General features: G+C 41.4%; 1 protein-coding gene across 6 annotated transcripts in view; it reads right to left on the bottom strand.

Moving 5' to 3' along the window:
* Nucleotides 1-22,870, bottom strand: part of LOC140196225 (transcription factor Dp-2-like) — a 275,695-nt gene that overhangs the window by 91,189 nt on the left and 161,636 nt on the right. For 5 of the 6 annotated variants that reach the window (XM_072255038.1, XM_072255039.1, XM_072255043.1 and 2 more), the window contains 2 exons: nucleotides 10,350-10,471; nucleotides 1,661-1,708 (listed from right to left, as the gene is read on the bottom strand). In XM_072255038.1, the coding sequence (XP_072111139.1) occupies nucleotides 1,661-1,708; nucleotides 10,350-10,471 (170 nt within the window). The remainder of the gene's footprint in view (nucleotides 1-1,660; nucleotides 1,709-10,349; nucleotides 10,472-22,870) is intronic. The other variant, XM_072255041.1, reaches the window with a different exon arrangement.

The raw sequence follows: 22,870 nt of genomic DNA, 5'->3' as shown, positions 1-22,870 counted from the left end.
TTTTACAAACATACAGGGTATTGCTAAGGCCCCATCTGGTGTAATGGTCCCCTTACTGAAGAAGGCATTCGAAAAGAGACACACTAGATGGATTCCTGGGGCGAAGGGGTGGAAGTAGTTAGAGAAACACAAGTAGTTGAAGGAATCACAAGTGAGTGAAGAATTACACTCCACAATACCATTAGACATATAAGCAGAATTAGGTCTTTCGTCCCATTGATTTTGCTCCACCATTCCATCATGACTTACTTACTGTCCCTCTCAACCCACATTCCTGCTTTCTCCCTCTAAACTTAGTAATCAAGAACCTGTCAACCTCCGTTTTAACTACACTTAATAATTTGGATTTGACAGCCGTCCGTGGCACTGAATTCCACATATTCACCAACTTTTTGACCAGAGAAATTCCTCAACTCTGTTCCAAAGGGATGTCCTTGTTCTCTGCGTCTGTGTCTCTGATACTAAACAGACCACTATAGTAAATATGCTCTCCACGTCTGCTCTATCTACGACTTTCAACATTTGATAGGTTTCAATAAACACACCTCCCCCCCCCATTCTTCTAATCTCCAGCGTGTCCAGGCCCAGAGTCATCAAACGCTTCATACATTTTCATTCTCAGGATTATTCTTTTAAACCTCCTCTGGACCCTCTCCAATGCCAGCACATCCCTTCTTAGACAAGAGGCTCAAAGCTGATCACAATACTCCAAGTGGTGTCTGGCCAATGCCTTATGAAGCCACATTCTTTTTGGCTTGAAAGAATGAGGGATAATTTCACAGAACCATGTAAGATCCCAAGGGGCCCATAACAGGGCAGATATTAAGATGCTTCCATGAGTGAGAAAATCTCAAATCAGGGCCATAGTTACAAAGTCAGGAATGGCCATTTAAAACCGGGGTGTACAGGTACTTGCAGAATCATTGGAGACATTCAAAGAGAAGGTAGGTACATTATTTTTTTAAAAAAGTTGGGCAAATACGAAGAGCCAAATAGCCAACTCCCGCACCCATTTCTGTTCTAAATTACATGGAAGACTATCTGCTGGATGATTTGAGTATAAATGTTATGTCAAAAGAGCTACTGTCACAGAAACCTGTTAAGTGCGATTTTCCTTAACTTACATTTATAGGCTGCACACAAATTAAAATATGAGAATAACTTCAATAATACAATAAGCCAATTGAATATTTATTTTTAAAAGCAAAGGAGCTACGTAAGCAATTGCTAGCATAATATTTAAATCTAGACATTAATTAGAGCATCATTACTTTCACATACATATCTTAGTTAAACATGAGACTGTGGACAAACTGCTGGTTAATCTAATGCTTTCAGGAGGTTGACGTGGTAAACATGGACACCTTTTCCAAGCTTTGCTGGGCATTGCAGTTTATTTTGCTGGAAACCCCCTGCAATGGAAGCGAGCAGAGCCTGCGCGACGGAAGAGAGCAAATGATGTATTCTCTAGACCTGCTCCCAGACAGGCACACTAGCTTTGATGTGCAACCAGGTTACAGCCCTCTGAACAAAAAGCTATTTTTAGCCACAGAAAATAAATCACAATTGACAAAGCACCACAATTCACGAGTTACTGCTTCCTCTAATAAAAATACACAATATAATACGGGGAAATCATAAAATACTAATATGTACTTACTTTTCTGAAAAATCAGATTCAATAAATTCATGAGTACGTTTTCTGCTCCTGCAAGGAAGAGAAAGCCAATTCGAAATTTAAGGAATTAGGGATAGCTTTCATAATAGAATATTTAAAAGTAGCCTGAAATACTCCACTGCATGCTAAAAATAGTAGAGGCTTCACCAGGCTGTTTATATTGCAGCAAATAAGCACGTTTAGTTTCTGTAATATTAACATATATACAGGTCATCCTAGTACTCATAGTGCTTTCAGAAATAAATAATTTATTGGATTGCCAGTATGGAGCAGTTAAAAAATATTCTTACATTAATTGTTCAGATGAATAGGGCAAATGGACCTTACTTGTGAAGTATGAAAAATGTATTTAATTTAGAGCTAATTTGTCAAACTAGTTTATTGCAAGATTTTAGATAACTTCCAGTGGGAGTGAAAAGCAGGCACAGGATCCTAAGAATAGCATCTGCTCTTTGTTTTCTTCTATTTTTAGCACCTGTGCTTAATAAAACTAAAGAATAGAGCACCACTTTTACTTGTCTCTTTCTTACCCACTTGCTCTGCTTGAAATTTGGAAAATGTGTTAATATTTACCACATTACTGAGGCAAGGCCATAAGTACTTGCATCTTGCAATTAATGAAAATGTTGCAACATAATGTACAGTATGAGTTTTCACATTAGGAAATGAGGCAGCAGATAGTCATCTGCACAAAATATTCTATGGTTATTTCCTTCTTGACATCTGTGCAAATCTCGCTACACATAAGAATGATTTAACACAAAGTTTCCTGCTTACCAAATCTTATTATCATACATATAACAAAGAACAATTTTCACCATTCAAGATTCATTGTTATTCGTCAGTGCACAAGTATAAAAGGAGGACGAAATGATTGTTATTCCAGGTCAGATGCAACAATAAAAAACACAATAAGCAAAAAGAACGCAATAAACAATACAATAAGTATATACATTCGATTACCTTATATACATTGAATGTATGTATATAAACTGACGATTGGTACAGGGGTGTCTGTACAAAAGGTGACTCTGATCAAGTACTGGTGATGGGGCTGTGGTAGGGGGAGTTAATGAGTGGAAGTGTTATCGGCTCGTAGGACATAACTGCTTTTGAATCTGGTGGCCCTGGCGTGGACGCTACATAGCTTCTTCCCTGATGGGAGTTGGACAAACAGTCCACTATCAAACTAACAACTTAACAAAAGTAACAGCTTTTGCTACTTGTAATCTGTGCTCTTTTCCATTTGCCTTATTTCCCAACAAAAATACTGCAGGGTAATAGACGTCATTAAAGCTCCTCTTTTATGTGTATTCATTCACTGGATATGGATGCTCTGGCAATCCTAGAATCTATTGCAAATCTCTAAAATGACTCGAACTGAACTGGCTGCTTTGCCTCATCCACACTGTGTATAGGGGTGGAGATCAGTGGGTTAGTGCATGATAGCAGTTTTCCTTTTCAGAAAGATGTTAGTGAATCAGATGTGTGTTTGAGGCACTCTAATTGTTTCGTGATCATTAAGATAAGCAAAAGAAATACATCTCCACCACCCCCCCCCCCCCAGGTTGCAGCCAACTCCGGGTATATAGAAGCACTGTGTTCAACATCGCCACATTCAAGCTCCAAACAAACCAAATACGAAAGAAGAAACTGAAACTTAGAGAGTACGACTGAACTTGATGAGCCAATTGGTTTCTTTCAGGGCAATTATTATTTTTTTTACATTATGAATATAGCAGATGCTGGAAACACACAGGAGCTCATGCAGGGTCTCAGACCCGAGATATTGACTGTTTCTCTTTCCACAGATGCTGCCTGAACTGCTACATGTTTCCAGTGTCTTCTGTTTGAGATTTCCAGCACCTGCATCTCTTCTGATTTTCACCTACAGGGAAATGGATGCTGGATCTGCTCATCACAATGAAGGTGGGAGAAATGACGGATTATTGGAGACAGAGGCTACTGGAGAGGAATCGTCTTCCTTTCTCACTGTGGGGGACTGAGCGAAATGGGAAAGTGCAGAAGAAAGCCCTATCGACAATGATGGAGGCAAATTCATAGATGAGCAATAATTTCAATACAGGGAATCTATAAGCACATCCCTGGGATCCTTTACGCCAGCTGACATGATTTAAAGTTTCATCTAAAATATGGCATGACCCACTGTGCAGCAGAGATGTGCCCATTCAATTTTTGTTCTGATTTGGCATTTGAACTCAGAACCATCTAGCTAAAAGGGAAAAGTCCTTCCATTAATGATAACTGACACCAAGAGTGCCTAATATTTTAGCTGGCAATACTGATTGAGCAAAGTGAATCAGGAAGGTAAAATCAATCACCATTGCCCATTTCAGTTCATTTTCCTTCCCAATACCATTCTTTTCTAATGAGGTGAATAGAGTGAGCTACTCCAGGGACTCAGCAAATGCATCAGGGACCTCCGAGTTCACTCAGCTATGTACTTTATGTCTCGAGTTCCAACCCATTACCTCCCTCACGGCATTGCCTAGGATGAAATACAACAGCAAAATTACTGCACAGACCCTATGCCAAGCTCCTAAAAATAGCAGTTATCAACGCACCAGGCTTGAATAGGCTTATGCAAGTGTGTGTGTGTGTGTGTGTGTGTGTGTGTGCCCGTGCGCATTTGCATGCACGTGAGTCAAAGAATCGAGAGACCAAAATTAGGGACTTCGGTGCTGTAGAATGGAATATTTTGTACCTTTTGAATTCAACACCTGCACCAAGCCCAATTAGCAACGTGCAGATTGAATCACATCAAACACGAGTCAGAAGCAAGATTATTAAAGCTACAGCAGCTCTGGCTCTGAAGACCAACACGAAACCAAAATGCTGAAGAACAATTATTACAATCACTGAATATGACAGCTCCGAGTGAAAGTTCAAAATTCAAGGTAAGTTTAACGTCAAAGTATGTATATGTCACTATATACTACCCTGATACATTTTCTTGTGGGCATTCACAAAACGTACTAACAAGCACAATAGAATCAATGAAAACTACACACAAACAAACAACCAATGTGCATAAGAAGCTAGTTTGTTCAAAAGTACATTTCTTAAAGGGAAATTACAGACTGCCAATTGCAGTGATTGTACTTCAGAAGTGGTACAGGTATAATCTAGAAGTCTTGTGAGTTGCCTGCAAAATGTCGCCGCATATCACCAGCGCCATCTTGGGATGAAGCCATGGTATCCTGGCCTCACTTGTTCCATTCCACTGATATGTTCTGAGAACATCTAAAATGTTACCATTTCAAATATTTATTCACTTAAAACCTACTACGGATTCAGCAGTCATTAAATTTTTAGTATGGCAGCCTCATTTTGAGAAACACTCCGCATGGAAAGCTTACCTTCTGGTCCCCTGCTACTGGGCAGCAGAAATATTTTAGCCAGCCAGGTTGAATTTGTCTGCACAATTGTACATGATTCCAATAACTGACTATAAGCATCAGATTAGAACGAGGGTTCCCATCCTAGGGTCCATGGAGCCCTTGCCTAGAGGGGTTACTTAATAATTTTTTAAAAAATCATTAGAAGTCCAGGTTTTCCCTGTTCATGTCCAACTAAAAGAAGCTCATGCTGGTTGACTTGTAGCAGTGCTTACAAACTCCAGAATCCTACCGCCATGGAGAAGGTGGATGGTGGCCATCTCTGGACTATTTGATTGTGGAAACTGGTTCCCCATTCTCATCCATTTAAAAAAAAAACATTTTTAAAAAACAAGGCAATGACTGGATAACAATCAGAAGCTGGAATTCTAACTGACTCTCACATTATAAACAAGAGAAATTCTGCAGATGCTGGAAATCCGCCGCTGTTCATAAGGAGCTTGTACGTTCTCTCTGTGACCGTGTGGGCTTCCTCCCACAGTCCAAAGATGTACCAGTTGGTAGGTTAATTGGTCATTGTAAATTGTCCCATGATTAGGCGAGGGTTAAAAATCAGTGGGTTGCCAGTGGTGCTGCTCGAAAGGCTGGAAGGGCCTAATCTGCAATGTATCTCAATAAGTAAAAATTAAATCCAATGCAACACACACAAAATGCTGGAGAAACTTAGTAGCTCAGGCATCATCTATTGGAAGGAATAAACAGCTGACATTTTGGGCCGAGACCCTTCTTCAGGACTGGAAGGGACAAGGGAAGACGCCAGAACAAAAAGGTAGGGGTTGGGGAAGGAGGATAGCTAGAAGGTGATAGGTGAAGTAAGAGGTCAGAGGTCAGAGTGCGGAGTAGAAGAAAAGGGGAGGGGGAAGGGGAAAAAATTACTGGTAGGAGAAGTTGATACTCATGCCGTCAAGTTAGAGGCTACCCAGACGGAATACAAAGTGTTGCTCCTCCACCCTGAGGGTGGCCTTATCGTGGCACAAGAGGAGGCCATGGACTGACAAAGAGAGCATCAAAAACTCTCACATTGTCTACAGTACTCTCACAGCAAATAAAATCTGCAATTGACTATAGATTAGACATTCAACCTAGGTCTTCTCCATGTTGAAACCGTGCCAGATAGATCATTAATGAGGACACTTACAAATGTATTTCTGATCATTTCCATATTGTGGGAATTTGAATTGCGATAAACACTGCTATAGTTATTTAAAGACAATCCAAAAGGAAGAAAGTAAAAATCAAAAACCAAGAGATCTATAATGCAAACACATCCTAAACTTAAAAGCAAAAAGCACAGTCATACTGAATGAGGAGATCACAGATACATTACCACCTTCATCCAAACAGAGAGCCTCAACAGTCAGAGTTTAGAATGTTTCACGTTAAGTCAATCTTAACAAATGTTGCAACCTGACTTTGTGATGCCCCAAAAAAGCAAACTACTGTTTTCCTTTGTGTAAAGTCTACATTACAAATTAAATACAGATATGCTATTAAAACATTCTCAAAAGTATCAAAATTTTGCTGCGTTTGAGTATTTCCATTAATTAAGACTATGGAATGGTATGGTTTAGTGAGGTACTTGAGGACTGGAAATGCAGTGAGGAAATGTCTGGATCATAGGAGCTGTGTGACCTCAGTTGCTATGGTGACCAGGCCCTCATGCCACGGTGTCGCCTGTTACGGCCACCCAGGTGAGGAGGCATCAGGACGCATTGGAATCCGTGCAGGGTTGGGGGCTCGCCAGCTCTCCAGTATTCCGTCCTTGGAATACCAGCTGGATTGCTGTTGGCTGACCCAGTGACGGACAAGCTGATTTGTGATCATCTGCTAAACCAGCACAAGTTGAGAAACCGCTGCTGCTCCTGCAGATATGTGGCTCCAAGACAACATTCCGTGCACCATCAATCTTTAGGTCATGGCAGTCAGGGACTTGTGTTTTAGTTTTTTCTTTGGACTGTATGTGCTGTTGTAACTCTAATTCCTGTTGTTGACTGTAAGGAGTTTGTACGTTCTCCTCCTGACCACGTAGGTTTCCTCCGGGTACTCCAGTTTCCTCCCACAGTGCAAAGACGTACCAGTTGATGGGTTGATTGGTCCTCGGAAATTGTCCCGGGATTAGGCTAGGGTTAAGGTCAAAAGGTTGCTGAGTGCTGTGGCTTGAAGTGCCTGAAGGGTCTACTTCCTTCGGTATCTCAATAAAATGTGCTGTGTGACTGTATGCACTGGAACAATGTTTTATTTAGCTGTGTAAACGTGTACGGTTGAATGACAATTAAACTTGATCTCGGAAACGGACTTGCTTAAAGTTTGAAATTGCATTGACAGCAGAATTGAGAGCACTTGCTGACAATTCCTTTGTGAAAATGCCAAAATAAAGAGTTTGGAGATGCACAAGTGAAAAATCTAAAAACAGTTGTCAATGACACCTTGCTCCTTCACAAGGAGGACATTTGCAAACTTTTCAATGCATCCATCACAGAACATCGATTTAAAATCTACATGTACTTTCTCAATTTTACCTGCTGTTCTCATAGCTTTACACATTGAACATGTTATGCTGTGCAGGAACCGATGCAAGGGTTTTTAGATGATGTAGCAGCTTGCAATCAATTACCGCTAAATCTCTATTCTGTCACCAAAGAACTAATTTTGACGCTGTTGCTCTAACCAACAGTTAATATTATATTGACAGATTTTTCAGGTGATAGAAGGAACTGTAATTGCCTGTGGTGCAAGAAGCAATTTTAATATGAACTAAAGCTCCACTTACTCAAAGACAAATATTAACTGTTGTTATATCACTGCCTCATGACAAACAAGTCATACCCTGAAACTGCTGGTCTATATTGTTGGAGCATCAGTTGAATTTGTGTACTTAGATTTTCTAAAGGCCTTTGACAAGGTGCCACACGTGAGGCTGCTTAAAAAGCTACAAGCCTATGGTATTACAGGAAAGATCCTAGCATGGATAAAGCAGTGGCTGATTAGCAGGAGGCAAAGAGTGGGAATAAGGAGAATCTTTTCTAGTTGGCTGCCAGTGACTACTGGTGTTCCACAAGGGTCTGTGTTGGGACCAATTTTTTTTATGTTACATGTCAATGATTTGGATGACGGAACTGATGGCCTTGTTGCAAAGTTTGCAAACAATATGAAGATAGACAAAGGAGAAGGCAGTTTTGAGGAAGCAGAGGGGCTACAGAGGACTTAAATTAGTAGAATGGGCAAAGAAGTGGCAGACAGAATGTTAGCATTCATTTCAAGAGAACTAGAATATAAAACCAAGGACATCATGTTGAGACATATATGGAGTATTAAGGCTTTATAAAGCACTGGTGAGGCCTCACTTGGAGTTTGTGAGCAGTTTTGGGCCCCTTATCTTAGAAAGCAACATTTTTATCAAACTACATCTACATGGAGAACCAAGCTTCTGAAACCAGAAGCAATGCTTTTGACCATTCAGACCATAGCTGTAAGACTACAATCTTGTACACGGTTTGATTTTATCACATTATATATCACCAACAGAATGTTTATATCAGCTAAGACAGAATGTTAAGATTCCTTTCTCAAGATGTATTTTGTGCTGCTTTGGGAAGTAAATGTCTCACTTCAAAGTGTTGGATTGGGGTTCATTAGTTTACACTGCTTTTAGACAGAGTCAAACCTTCAACACCTGTACAATTTTACATCAGCGTGCTGAAGTCCTTCTGGTGTTTGGGAGAGTATTCTCAGAGTCTGTTGACCCACAAACGTTAGCCACATGCAGCACGATGGGAATCCAGATCCTAATATGTAAAATTTTAACAGGTTAACCCATTCGCCAACATAGAAATGCTCATGCTTCAGAACCAGAGTCAAGTTTATTATCACTGAAGTATGATGTGAAATGGGTTTTTTGGCAGCATCGGTACACTGCAATACATAAAAAGTTACAATAAGAAATACATTCTAAAAATAAATGAATAGTGCAAAAAGAGCAGAAGTGGGAGGTAGTGTTTCTGGGTTCTTGGACAATCAGAAATCTGACGGTAGAGGGGAAGAATCTGTTCTTAAAATGTTAATTGTGCTCCTGTACTTCCTCCCTGATGGTAGCTGAGAAGAGGGTATGTTCCAGATGGTGAGGGTCCTTCAAGTTGGATGCCACCTTCTTGAGGCACACAATACTTCTCTCATAAGGACACAAGAAAAAGGACTACACATTCTCTCAACCATCCAAATAGACCACTGCCTGAATGTCACTTTACTGGTTTATTTCCATACCCTGAAATCGTTTCATTTGAGCGCTAAAAGCAGATCCCCGTTCTTATTGGTATGATCTCAAATTCTAGTAACTTCAGCCATGGAAATAGCCTCTTAGGATTCACCCTAGCAATCACTCTGAAGGATTTTATACGCTTCAAAGAAATTGTCCCTCCTTCTTCTAAACATAGGTGTTTCACTCAATCCTTTCACACAAGAGACTCTCAGGAATTAATTTGGTGAACAAATTTCCTGACTTACTTCATCTCACTTTGTCAATAAACGCCGCTTAACTGCAATCTGGTTGAGTAAATAATGAGCGGAGAGCAGACAGTCGTTCAATGCCCATTTCTTTGCAGCGTGTGAACTTCAACACATAATTAATGCATAATTATGTTGGCATAATTTGTTGTGGATGGTAAGGTATGTAAGATCTTTTGATCATAGCAGTCTACTTCTCTGACTGATGAAGGGAGACAGAGTTATTATGTAAATAACTCTATTGTATGTACACTTACCTGCATCGCACGGAAAACAGTGCAGCCGGTGAAACACACTCATAATGAACAATGATGTGCCCCATCAGCAATTTCAATTGGACAACAATGCTCTAAGCATATTTGCTTTCCTGTTAAGATTTGGCTTTGGAGGACATCAGGGATGGGGAGAACAATACTACAATAAGAAATTCTGTGTTAAGTGCATCAGAAATTTTCAACACAACACCCAAGTGGTGTACTGGGCATCCACAGTAATAAAATATTTTTCTTGGCGATTTCCAACTTGGACTAACAAACTTCAAATACCAAATGCCTCCTCAACTCAATTATCACCATGCTCAATGCCCCAAGCACCAGCACACTTACTTTAAGATCAAAACTCTTTGACTGAGTAGATTGGAAGCACATTATCATGTGAAAACGTTTAACTGGACCAAGAGGATTTGCATCCGACTGTCGATTCAGAGGATCCAAAACACATTGCAGCATGTCTGTTAGAAGATGCAAGCTTACCCTGAAACCCATCCAGAAGTGTCTGTTATGTGACTCTGGGTAACCATCGTTGGCGTGGGGGTGTAAGGACTTCCGATCAGAACACTTCCAGTGTTGTTCAGTCGCTGTGGTGTGCTTATGATCTGTAAAACACAAAGGGAGAAGTAATTTGCAGTTGCTAATGTATATATTGAAGCTACCATAATAAATGTGTATAAGATTCAGTCTGCCTATGGACACAAGGTATGTGCATATAGTACTTCTATTGCAAAGGGAAAACACATTGGTCTCCTTCCCCAGCTAAAAAACATTAAGATGTTTGTGGGACAAATGCAGGGGAAGAAATAGAGAGTTTGCAGAAGGAATAGACTAGTCAATTACATTAAGGCTGATTGGTACCTCAAACCCATTTACTCACCATTGTTTGACAGCATTTTTTACTCTTGGCTACCAACACGAGCTTTGAATGACTCAACTGACCCCATACTGAGAATAGAAGTTCAGATGTCTTATCCTCTTTTTGAAAAGAACTAAAACCCAATTTTACTTTCAAATGACCCAGGTATTGTTTTAAGATTATGCCCTTTGGTTCTGGATTCCCCACAAGAAGAAATGGTTTCTCAAACAGATCCCTCATTGACATTGCACACCAAGTGAATACTCAGCAAATTTGCGCAATCTCCATAAGCAAGTTAATGTCGAAAAGACACAACTCATATTCTTTCTTCTGCGAGTACCATCTCCTAATTTCAGCTAGTAAACTGCCTCAGTCCTCAGTATAACACGAGCAGATTGCTTTTATAGCAGTACTGTCTCACTTCTGGCAAACCAGCAGAATTAGACAAGAAATTGCAAAGAAACATATTCTCTTCATCATTACCCACTGGTGAAGTTCCCAAAGACAGGAAGGTGGCTCATTATCTCTTGCTTAAAAAGGGTAACAAGGACAAGCCAGGAAACTCCAGGCCAGTCAGCCTGACATGAATAGTGGAGAAAGTTTTTAATTATTTATTTTTCATTATCGGGGAGGGGAGAAGTCTGAGGGACAAGATCTGCCAGCACTTGGATAGGCAGAGTTTGATTAGGAGCAATCAGCATGGCTTTGTGCTTGGCGAAGCTTTTTTGAAGAGGAAGCAAAAGAAGCAGATGAAGGTAGGGCAGTGAATGGTGTCTATTTGGACTTTAACAAGGTGGGCCTTGGAATCAGGTCCCATGGAATCCAGGGACAGCTAGTTAATTGAATTCAAAATTGGCTTAGAGATATGAAGCAGAAGGCGGTAGTTGAAGGTTGCATCCTGGAATGGAGGCAGGTAGCAGATAGTGGGCCACAGGAGTCAGTGTTGGAGACATTAATCATTATTTATGTAAATGGTTTGGCTGTGAAAGCACAGGGCCTGATCAGTAAATTTCCTTCCAGATGACACAAAACTAGAAGGTGTTGCTGATAGTGAAGAAAGTTACTATAGCTTAAGGAGGCGGGGGGGGGGGGTGGTGGAGATCTTGATCAGTGAGGGAAGTGGGCCAAGGATATAGTAAGTGTGAGGTGATGCTGCATTTTGCCAAGTCAAACCAGCAAAGGATTTATACTATGAACAACAGGGCACTAGGAGTGTAATGGAACCAAGGGACTTAAGCAAGGTCATCCACCTTCGTAGGAAAACAGAAGATCAGGTTAATATTTATAATATGCTGTTGTGCAGAGGGCTTTGGGAGTATTTTAGCATGGATCACAAAAGGTTGCTTTTCACAACAGGTTATTAAGAGAGCAAATGACTGCTGTCATTGCTAGGGGTATTGAATCTAACAGCAGGGAGGTGACACACAGGCTGGAAAGGGTGCTGGTGAGGCTGCATCTTTCGTACTGCGTGCAGTTCTCAAAGTTCAAAGTACATTTATTGAAGTCTACATATTAAGTACAACCTTAAGATTCATCTCTTTACAGGCAGCCACAAAACAAAGAAACCCAATAGAACCGAACCTATAAAAATGAAAGAAATGGTCAAACATCCAACGTGCAAAAAAAAAACCACAAATCGTGCAAAAAAAATAAAAGCAAGCAAATAACATTCAGAAGTTTACGAAAGTGAGTCCACAGCCACGAAGCCAGCCATCACTGCAGCGGGTCCAGCAGGCCACAGCTTCAGTTCAGCACGGAAACCATAAACCTCGTAGAGCAGTGTGCTGAACCAGCCCACCCCTCGCCTCCTGCCCCGACACCCCGACCTGGCACCTAAATCGGCCAAGCCTCAGGTTGTTCCTAGCTCTGGGACCTGGGACCCTCCGTCTCGATCTGGGCCGTACCCAACCCTTCCAAACTGGTCCAGCGCTAAAATCAGACCCTTCCTCACTTTGGGCCCAGGCCCCGCAGCCTCAACTTTGCCTTGCCTTACACCTTGGCTCTGCCACATTGAATTGTTTCCAAGTCTGCTCCAGTAATGGCCAAACGTTGGCTCATTCCCCACACTCTGGCCCAGGTCTTGCGGTCTCAACTCAAGGTTTACCTTGAACTTTAAGGTAAATTGATTATCAAAGTACATATATGTCACCATATACAACCCTGAGATTCACTGTCTTGCTGGCATACTCAATAAATCTATAGAATAATAACCATAACAGAATCAATGAGAGACTACACCAACTAGGACATGCAACCACTGTGCAAAAGACAACAAACTGCAAATTTGGCCCATTCACGCCACACCGCAACTGTCCTGCGCCTTTAGACTTCAGTTCCCACTGCAAAAATGCCAGGTCATGCAGTTGGATCGCCAGCTCAACTCCAAAAGGAAAGTTACAGGCTATCAATTACAGTGATCGCATCCGAGAAAAAGTGCGATTAACACAGTATAATTCTGTTTGCTACCAGCAAGTCGTCACCGTGCTTCATCAGTGTCATCTAAAACCAGAACCTGATCTCCCTGCTCAAGGAAAGACACACTGCTTTGGAGGTGGTGCAGAGGAGGTTCACCACGTTGATTCCAGAGATGAAGGGTTATGTGGAGTTTATTGATTCGCTTGGGGCTACTCGCTGAAATTTAGAAGAATGAGTGGGGATCTTAACGTAAACGTATAAAATTATAAAAAAGGTAGATAAGATAGAGGCAGGAAAATTGTTCCCACTAGTAAGTGTGACTAGATTTAAGGGACATAGCCTCAAGGTTTGGAGAAGTTTAGGACAGAGATAAGAAGAAACTGCTTTTGTCAAACATCTGTAGAATTCTCTGCCCTGGGAAGCAGTTGAGGTTACCTCATTAAATATATTTAAGATACAATTACATAGATTTTTGCATAGCCAGGGAATTCACGGTTATGGAGGGAAGGTAGGTAAGGTAGAACTGAGTCAACTGCCAGATCAGTCATGACTTTATTAAAAGGCGAAGCAGGCTCGATGAACCAGATTTCAGACTCCTGTTCCTATTTCTTACCACTTTATGTTCCTGTGTAAATGCAGAGCTTGCCGACAGTGGCATCACAGGCAGTGAGGGTGAAGGGGAAAAAAAGGGATTTAGTACATTGGCCTTCATCACTTAGGACAGCGAGTAGAGGCTTTGGGACATTATATTGCAGCTGTGTAAGTCATTGTAAAGACTGCACTGGGAGTGCTGCGTACGGTTTTGGTCACCCTTTTATAGGCAAGATGTGGTTAAATTGAGAAGTGTGCAGAGAAGATTTACGAGCATGTTGCCAAGACTAGGAGGCCTGAGTTATAGGGAGAGGTTGGCCAGGCTAAGTCTTTATTACTTGGAATGTATGTAGAAGAATGAGGGGGCGAACTTACAGCAGTGTTTCAAGTAGGGTGAGGCAAGAAAGATTTAAAAGGGACCTGAGGGACAACTTTTTCCACACAGAGGGTGGTGAGTTTATGGAACAACCTGCCAAGAGAAATGGTTGAAGTACGTACAATAGGATCAATTAAGAAGGACTTGGATAAGTACATGGTGGGGCAGAGCTTAAAGGAATCTGGGCCAAATGCATGAAATTGGGACTAGCTGGGTAGGTGTTATGCACGGCATGGACTCTAGGATCTGAGGGCCTGTATCAGTGTTCTATCAGTCTATGACTTAGTTTATCTTTTTAACCTTGGTTCAATTATTTTTACCACAAACTCAAAGCCCACAAAACATAGACCATTTCCACCACAAACATTCACAGACGCCGGTCAGTAATAAACACGTCTTTACACTTAAGTTGCACTGTGGAGATCGATAATGAAGCCACAAAGAAAGTTGTCAATATACAAATAAAGTAGAGGATCCAAAATCCAGTTGAGTCCAAAAGAAATAATTTTACAATTTCCCCAATCTTGCAGGCAGCACTCAGTAACAAAAGCACTACACTCGTAAGAGCTCCTCGTCTTGTCAGTTTTCAACATTAACAATGCACAGCAAACTAGAATGATACCTGTGAAGTGTACTCATGTCTGCAGCTCCATTATGCCTCAGAGCTGACAGAGGCCGAGTTGAAGAATCAGTTCCCTACCTAAAATGGCGCTGTGCTGATCAACAGAGAAGGAGCAGAAAATGGAGCCAAATGGTCCACTTCAACAACCCTATCCAGCAAGGTGACATTACACGAGGCACTGGGAGCAAGTCTTTAAAAGATGCACCAAGAATACCACAAAGGTTCAGATTTGGAAATGCCTTTTACTTCCAACGTGTATTCAATTCTGATAATGAATATTATGCAATCTGGGGGAGGACTGCGCTGGAATTACTGCCGCAAATGTAAAAAAAATCAGCACAGAATCGCAGCGCTGGGCATGACTGCACTGCTTTGCATTCAAGATCTAAATTAGTGACTGCAGTGAGCCATTAAACGAACCACTGTGAATGTGAGATTCCTGATTTTATTGTACAATTTGCCGCAAGAGACTACAGAGGGTAGCACGTCATGAGAAACAGCTTCCCCTCTATGGACGCATCCACATTTCTCGCTGCCTTTGGTAAAAGCCTACATAATCAAAGACCCCTCCCACACCAGGTACTTCCTCTTCTCACCCCCCTCCCCATCTCCCCTGGGCAAAAGCCTGAAAGCATGTATCATCAGGTTCAAAGACAGCTTCGTCTTGCTGTAGTAAAACGATTAAACACATAATTCTTTTATGATAGAATGGACTGCTGACCTCCCAATCTACCTTGTTATCACAGGTAAAGCCCTCCCAACCATTGAGCACAGCTACATGAAACACTGCTGCAGGATCATCAGGGACCTCCCACTATCCAAAACGTGCTCTCTTTTTGCTGCTGCCATCAGGAAGAAGGGACAAGAGCCTCAGGACTCACACCACCAGGTTCAGGAACAGTTACTACCCCTCAATAATCAGGTGCCTGAACAAAAGGGAACAACTCCACTTGTCCCAACATTGAAATGTTCCCACAATCAATAGGACTCTTCATCTCATGTTCTCAATATTTAGTGTTTGTTTATTTATAATGTTTTTTTATTCTTTTTGTTGTCTTCTGTTAATTCTGTCATGGTTACTATTCTACAGGTTTGTTGATACTGCCCACAAGATAATGAATCTCAGGGTTGTACATGGTGACATACAAGTACGTTGATAATAAAATTTACCTGGAACCTTGCGCCTCATTGTCTGTCTGCAGTGCACTTTCTCTGTATCTCTAACACTTCATTCTGTATTCTATTATTGCTTTCCCCTTGTACCACCTCAATGCGCTGATGTAATGAAATGATCTGTACGGGTCGGTTTTCACTGAACCCCCGGACCTGTCCTGGGCCCAGCACCCAAGTCCAATGATGAAAGAAGCTCACCAGCACCTCTACTTCTTCAGGGGATTGGGAAGATTTGGCATGACATCTAAAACTCCGACAACCTTGTATAGGTATGTGGAGCGTATACTGATTGGCTGCATCACAGCCTGTAAATAACATTGAAACCCAAATCAAATGATTTCACTTGAACAAAACAGCAGAACAGTTCAGTTCCCATAAACACCAGCATCTGAGATCAACTCTTCAGGAGAAAAAAAGCACCAAAGAAAAACTGACAGCTTGAGTTGAGATGAGTGGCCTTGCAGGAAAACAGTAAAAAAACGCTTGAGCTCAACCACCACACAAAAGAAATTTCTCTGCTGCAAAGGATCTACAAGCCTGTCACTGCTGTGAGCATTAAGTGATTGATTGTCCAGTGGGCCTCCAACAGAAAGACACATGCAGAAGTGACTGGAGACACACAACAAACCACATCCCCAATTTCAGTGAGAGTGGCGTCTCACTAAAACCTACCGGATGCTAAAAGGCTTGATTAGAGTGAATGTGGAGAAGATGCTTCCATTAATGGCAGAGTGTAATATCTGAGGGCGTGCGCACTGAGAATAAAATGGTGCGTCTCTTCGAAACTGAGCTGATGAGTTGCTCAGTGAGTGATTCTTGCTCAACAAGACCAAATAACTGATTATTGACTTCAGGAGGAGGAAACCGGTGGTCCATGAGCCAGTCCTTGTCAGGGGAATCAACTTTAATCACAGAGAGGGTCATCAACTTTAAATTCCTTGGTGTTATCAATTCTTCTGAGGGGAAACTTCGCTCACCCCAAGATTGAAATGTCCCACAACCTATGGACTGATTTTCAAGTACTCTTCATCTCATATCCTCAATATTTATTGCTTATTTACTTACTTATTCTTTTTGCATTTGCAGTTTGTGGTCTTTTCACACTGGTAGAACACCTGAGTTGGTGCAGTCTGTCATTGTTTCAATTATGAATTTATTGAGTATGAGCTCAAGAAAATGAGTATCATGGTTGGACTGAAGAATCAATTATTACTTTGATAATAAATTTAATTTGAAATTTGAAGAGGAATTTCTTTAGCCTGAGGGTGGCGCATCTGTGAAATTTGTTGCCGAGGTTCTATTCATCCTCATTTCTGGCACAGTTCACATTTTACAGCTAGGTAGCTCCAAGGCCTGTGAAGGCCAAGTCATTGGGTATGTTTAAGAGGCATCTGCACTTGAATCAGCAATCTCCCAATTACTTTTATTTTACTAAAGAATCAATTAAAACAGATACTTGGAAAAAGTAATAAAAAAAACAGAAAAGGCTGCAAATACTCAGTAGATTTGGCTGCGTCTGTGAGAAGAGAAACAGAGTTAACACTTTAATCTCCTTCTACATGAAATGTTACCTGTTTATCTTACCATAAAAGTGGCCTTACCTGCTAAGTACTGGCAGTATTTTCTACTTTTTAAAATTTTAGATTACCAGTCCCTGCTTTTCTTAAAAAATTTTCTACTAGGAAAAAAATTATTCACAGGACAGAGTGATGAAATCATACCCATTTTGGCATCACATTGCAAATCACAATATAACTCATACGCAGATAACAGCAAAATCAATAGAGGAAACATCTGAATTCTTTCATCCATTACCTTCCATTTTTCATAGACCATTCTCCTATCCACCTCTCAAATGAACCTGAATTTGCTTAGCTTCTGCCCCTTTTCCAGGCAATTTAAATGCTGTATTAAGACACAAACCTTGTTTAAATATACAGTTTTCTTCAATTGGGTCATGGCATTTTCTATCATAAAATCCTATCACCTTACTGCAATAACATGATGACATTTCACTAGTTCACAGATTAACCCTTAAAAAAAACTTAACAAGCAGCATCATTTCAGGCAAAACTAAGCTCATCGTATCAAGGAGCTTTTAACTTTTGTGCTGAGATCAACCTTTGCTGCTTGTTTACGTACGTCCCGAAAGCAGCTCATACCAGAGTTCCAAAAGGAGTTCAGACCATAAGACCATACAATATAGGAGCAGAATTAGGCCATTTGAGTCTGCTTCACCATTTCATTATGGCTGATCCAATTTTCCTCTCAGCCTCAATCTTCTGCCTTCTCCCCTTATCCTTTCGTGCCCTGACCAATCAAGAATTTATCAACCTCTGCCTTAGATATACATAAACATTTGGCATCCACAGCTGCCTGTGGCAATGAATTCCACAGAATTACCACTCTCTGGCTAAAGAAACTCCTCTACATCTTCGTTCCAAAAGGACTATTCCGAGGCTGTGTCCTCTAATCTTAGTCTCTCTCACTATAGGAAACATCCTCTCCACATCCACTCTATTAAGGCCTTTCACCATTCGATAGGTTTCAATTAGGTCACATTCACCCTTCTGAATTCTAGTGAATACAGGCCCAGAGCCATCAAACGCTCTTCATATGATAAGCCACTCAATCCTGGAAATATTTTTGTGATTCTCCTTTGAACCCTCTCCAGTTTCAGCACATCCTTTCAAAGATAAGAGGCACAAAACTGCTCACAATACTCCAAGGGAGGCCTCATCAGGGCTTTATAAAGTCTCAAAATTACATCCCTGCTTTTATATTCTAATCCTCTTGAAATGAATGCTAACATCGCATTTGCCTTCCTTACCACAGATTCAATCTACAAATTAACCTTTAGGGAATCTTGCACAAGGACTCCCAAGTCCTTTTGCACCTCCAATTTTTGTATTTTCTCTCCATTTAGAAAACAGACAACTCTTTCATTTCTTCGACCCAAATGCATAACCATACACTTCCCAATACTGTATTCCATCTGCCACTTCTTTTCCCATTCTCCTAATCTGTCTAAGTCTTTCTGTAACCTTCACTACCTCCTCAAAACTAACTGCCCTTCTGCCTATCTTCATATCGTCTGCAAACTTTGCAACAAAGCTATTAATTCTATCATCCAAATCATTGACATATAACGTAAAAAGAATAGGTCCCAACACAAACCACTCTGGAACACTACTAGTCACCGGCAGCCAACCAGAAAAGACTCCCTTTATTCCCACTCTTTACCTCCTGCCAATAAGCCACTGTTTTATCCATGCTAGAACATTTCCTTAATACCAGGGCTCGTAGCTTGTTAAGTAACCTCAAGTGTGGCACCTTGTCAAAGGCCTTCTGAAAACCCAAGTACACAACATCAACTGATTCTCTATCCAATAGATTTGTCAGGCAAGATTTTACCTTCAGGAAACCATGCTGACTACAGCCTATTGTATCATGTGCCTCTAAGTACATCGAAACCACATCCTTAGCAATCGACTCCAACATCTTCCCAACCACTGAGGTCAGACTAACTGGCATATAATTTCCTTTCTTCTGCTTCTTTCCCTTCTTGAAGAGCTGAATGACATTTGCAATTTTACAGTCTTCCGGAACCATACCAATGATTCTTGAAAGATCATCACTAATGCCTCCACAATCTCTTTAGCCACCTCTTTCAGAACCCTGAAGTATGCACCAACTGGTTCTTGTAACTTATCTACCTTCGGTTTCCCAAAATCTTCTCTCTAGTAATGGTAATTACACACACTTCATGCCCCCTGACACCTTGAAATTCCACCACACTGTTAGTGTCTTCCACAGTGAAGACTGATGCAAAATACTTATTCAGTTCATCCGCTATTTAGCTGTCTCTCATACTACCTCTCCAGCATCATTTTCTAGCAGTCCGATATCCACTCTCACCTCTCTTTTACATTTTATGTAACTGAAGAAACTTTTGGTATCCTCTTTAATATTATTGGCTAGCTTAATTTCACATTCCATCTTTACCTTCTTAATGACTGTTTTTTTGTTGCCTCCTGTTGGTTTTTAAAAGCTTCCCAGTCCTCTAACTTCCCACAAATGTTTGCTCTATTATATACCCTCTCTTTGACTTTTATGTTGGCTTTAACTTCTCTTGTTAACCATGCTAGTGTCATCTTGCCTATAGAATACTTCTTCCTCTTTGGGTTGTATATATCCTGTGCTGTGCCATCATCCCTGCCAGTGTTCTTTTCCAATCAATTCTGACCAATTCCTCTCTCAAGCCTCTATAATTCCCTTTACTCCACTGTAATACTGATACATCTGACTTCTTCCTTTCTCCAAATTGCAGGCCGAACTTAATCATATTATGATCACTTATTCCTAAGGGTTCTTTTACCTTGAGCTTACTAAACAACTCCAGTTCATAGCATAACACCCAATCCAGAATAGCGGATCCCCGAGTGGGCTCAACCATGAGCTGCTCTAAAAAGTCAGCTCTTAAGTATTCTAGAAATCCCCTCTCTTGGAATCCAGCAACCAACCTGATTTTCCCAATCTACCTGCATACTGAAATCCCCCATGACTATTGTAACATTTTCCTTTTGACATGCAGTTTCTATCTCCTGTTGTAATTTGTAGACCACATCCTTACTGCTGTTTGGGGCTCTGTATACAACTCCCATCAGGGTCTTTTCACCCTTGCAATTCCTTAGCACTATCCACAATGATTCAACACCTTCTGGCCCTACGTCACCTCTTTCTAATTATTTGATTTCATTTTTTACCAACAGAGCCATGCCACCTCCTCTGCCTTCCTGCCTGTCCTTTTGATACAAGGTGTTTCTTTGGACATTAAGCTCCCAGCTATAATCTTCTTTCAGCCATGATTCAGTGATGCCTACAACATTGTTCATGCCAATCTGTAACTGTGCTACAAATTCATCTACCTTATTCTGTATACTGTGCATATCTAAATATAATACCTTTAGTCCTGTATTTGTCCTTCTCGATTCTGTTGTCCTTTTCCATCGCAACTCATCCTGCTGACTCCAAATTGCTAGGAGTCTCACTACACACAGCCTCTGTTTGTAACCCAACTACTTCATCTTCAGCACTATCATTCTGATTCCCATCTCCCTGCCAAATTAGTTTAAACCCATTCCAACAACTCTAGCCAACCTGCCCACAAGGATATTGGACCCCCATCGCACCTTCCCCAGAAGAGATCCCAATGATCTGTAAATCTGAACCCCTGTCCCTGCACCAGTTCATTAGCCACGCATTCACTTACCAAATCGTCCTATTCCTACGCTCACTGGCACATGGAACAGGCAGCAGGCAAAAGATTACTACTTCGGAGGTCCTGCTTCTCAACTTCCTACTGCACCTAGCTCCCTAAAATCTCTCTTCAGCACCTCCTGCCCTTGTCTACCCATGTCATCAGTGCCATTACGTACCATGAGTTCTGGCCAGTCATCCTCACCCTTGAGAAAGCCAGAGACCCATCTGAGACATCCCAGGTCCTGGCACCAGGGAGGCAACATACCATCCGGGTGTCTCTACTGCTCCCATAGAACCTCGTCTCTGTTCCTCTGACTAAGGAATCTCCTATCGACACCACAGTCCTTCTCACATCTCTGTTCTTCTGATCCACAACACCAGACTCAGTGTCAGAGACCCAGTCACTGTGGCTCCCCCCGGTAGGTCGTATTTAAAGTCGTATAAGGGGAACGGTCACAGGCACACTTTGCACTGGCTGTGTATTTCCTCTCCTTCTTCTGACAGTCACCTAGTTATCTGTTTCCTGTAAGCTATGGGTGACTACCTCCCGGTTGCTTCTATCACCTCCTCATTCTCCCATATAAGTCAAAGATCATCGAGCTGCAACTCAGTGCACCTGGTGCAGATGTGTTTATCAGAGAGAGTGGAGGTCTCCCAGACCTCCCATATCCCACACACGGTACAACACTCTGCTCCTGGAATCATTCACACTAAGCTACTATACCCTAACAGATAAGGAATGAACAAATAAGAGCAGAGAGTAACTTATAACAGGGGTCCCCAACCCTTTTTTGCAGCGCAGACCAGTTTAACATTGACAATATTCTTGTGGACCAGCCGCCCAGGGGTGGTGTTCAAGTAGGGGTAAACTCACCTCAACATGTTCTTTTACAGTTAGGGTTGCCAACTTTCTCACTCCCAAATAAGGGACAAAAGTAGCAGTCAAATACGAGACACTTGGGTTTACCCTGAGAAAGACTACCGTGATCATGAAGACTTGCACGGGCACCTGTGTGCGCATGCGAGATGTGTGCATGTGTGTATGTGCTGATTTTTTTCCCCACAAATCAGTTTTGGCTTGATCTTCCCAACTACACTGTACATACATTATTTCTACTTTATATAGGCTGTGTATTTATCATATCATTCCTGCTTTTACTATATGTTAGTGTTATTTTAGGTTTTATGTGTTATTTGGTATGATTTGGTAGGTTATTTTTTAGGTCTGGAAACGCTCAAAAATTTTCCCATATAAATTAATGGTAATTGCTTCTTCGCTTTACGCCATTTTGGCACGAAAGGTTTCATAGGAATGCTCTACCTTAGCGGGGGAAATACGGGACAAGGGCGGTCCCATATGGGACAAACCAATTTAGCCCAATATACGGGATGTCCCAGCAAATACTGGACAGTTGGCAACCCTATGTTCAAGTTCAACAGTGTGTGACAGGGAATGAGGAAAGGTGCAGCTGACTCATATCATTTCCTTGCGGCCTGGTGAGCTATTTTTATTGGTCCTTTCTAATGAATCCCTCTTACTGATTGGTCGCTCCTCAACTCAGAGAAACTGCCACGAAACTCTGCCTGCAAAATCTCGATCACCTTCCTGATTAAAAGGTAGCACTTATTACACAGCCCTGACTTTGATTGTCCAACTCAGAGAAAACTGCCGCGAAGCTCTACTTTTTAAACCTTGAACTCTACTT

This window comes from Mobula birostris, chromosome 4 (genome assembly GCF_030028105.1).
Source record: "Mobula birostris isolate sMobBir1 chromosome 4, sMobBir1.hap1, whole genome shotgun sequence".
NCBI classification, from domain to species: Eukaryota; Metazoa; Chordata; class Chondrichthyes; order Myliobatiformes; family Myliobatidae; genus Mobula; species Mobula birostris.
Note: the sequence above shows the minus strand (reverse complement) of the source record. Positions and strands in the feature narration are given on the sequence as shown.